Raw genomic sequence first — 1,251 nt, forward strand, 5'->3', positions numbered from 1 at the left:
TATATATATATATCAATCCGTCGTCCTGAGGCGAGAAAGAAAGCTGTGTATTGTCCCGGAGTACAAATATCAGTGTATTTTCTAGGGCAAAGATATCAGTGTATTGTCCAGGCACAGGGATATCTGTATTGTCCAGACACACATAAGTATTCAGGTTTATAGATATCTGTGTATTGTCCTGGGGCAAATATCAGTGTATTGTCCAGACACACAGATATCAGTGTATTGTCCTGGGGCAATTGTATCATCAATGTATTATCCAGGGGCACAAATACCAGTGTACAGTAGAGACACACACACAATGACATGTCAATGCACCGCCATGGTGCAGATATCGGTGTACGGTCACTGGGCACAGATACCTTAATCATGTCCAGAGATATCAGAGTAGTAGTGTATTATCTTGAAGCACATATATCAGCGCACTGTTTTATTTTTACTTTTTTTGCCTATTATGTCAGTGTACATTGTTCTGGTTTCTCCATTACACACAGATGTCAGTGTATCGATCACACTTCAGCACAAATATTCAGTTTTGGAATCACCCTGATACACATATTATATTAGTACATATTTTCCCAGAGTTACTCTGGCATACATACTATATCAGTTTATATACTGTCCAGGTATCATCCAGAAGCACATGTATCACTGTATTGTCTTGGCACATATATAAGTAGTTGAGCACATTGTTTGGTATCACCCTGATACACATATATCAGTTTACGATATATTGTTCAGGTATGACCCTGAAGCACACGAATCAGTTTATCGTCTTGAAACAGACATCAGCAGATGTGCACGTTCTTTTGTTTCACCCCGAAGAACAGATATCTGTATATCTTGTCCTGGTATCACCCTGACATAGAGTAAAACTTTCACTTAAAACAATTAATCATTGTCATAGGAGGCGATCACACACTGTTTTGGTTGCTACTGGCCCCGAACCGTTTCATCGATTTGTCCTTGAAAGAGAATGGCACTAGTCGTCTGAATATCAACAAGTAGAATATGATTGTGACCAGGATAAATCCACCCGAACTGCCAAACGTGACTTGTGGTCCGAAGCTGTCGTAGACCTGTGAGACATAGATCGGTCCCATGGTGCGGGCCAGACTGCCAGAGGCGGTCAACCAACCCATCCACAGTCCCTGGGGAACGAGAGTGGAATGTAGGTTATAACTAGCGGGGGAAGGGTGAGTGAGGTGGAGGGGGTTTGTGTGTGTGTGTGTGTGTGTGTGTGTGTGGGGG

The 1,251-nt window shown here is 42.3% G+C and overlaps 1 protein-coding gene across 1 annotated transcript; it reads right to left on the reverse strand.

The window, feature by feature from the left end:
- Nucleotides 1-404: 404 nt before the first annotated feature.
- On the reverse strand, nucleotides 405-1,151 carry LOC106013057 (major facilitator superfamily domain-containing protein 8; the record flags this gene model as incomplete). The annotated part of the gene is given in 1 exon segment (XM_013087774.2): nucleotides 405-1,151. A coding segment is annotated over 1 exon segment (237 nt), but the record flags the coding sequence as incomplete, so codon positions are not given.
- Nucleotides 1,152-1,251: the final 100 nt, after the last annotated feature.

The sequence above is a fragment of the Aplysia californica genome, unplaced genomic scaffold (assembly GCF_000002075.1).
Source record: "Aplysia californica isolate F4 #8 unplaced genomic scaffold, AplCal3.0 scaffold00636, whole genome shotgun sequence".
Taxonomy (NCBI): Eukaryota; Metazoa; Mollusca; class Gastropoda; order Aplysiida; family Aplysiidae; genus Aplysia; species Aplysia californica.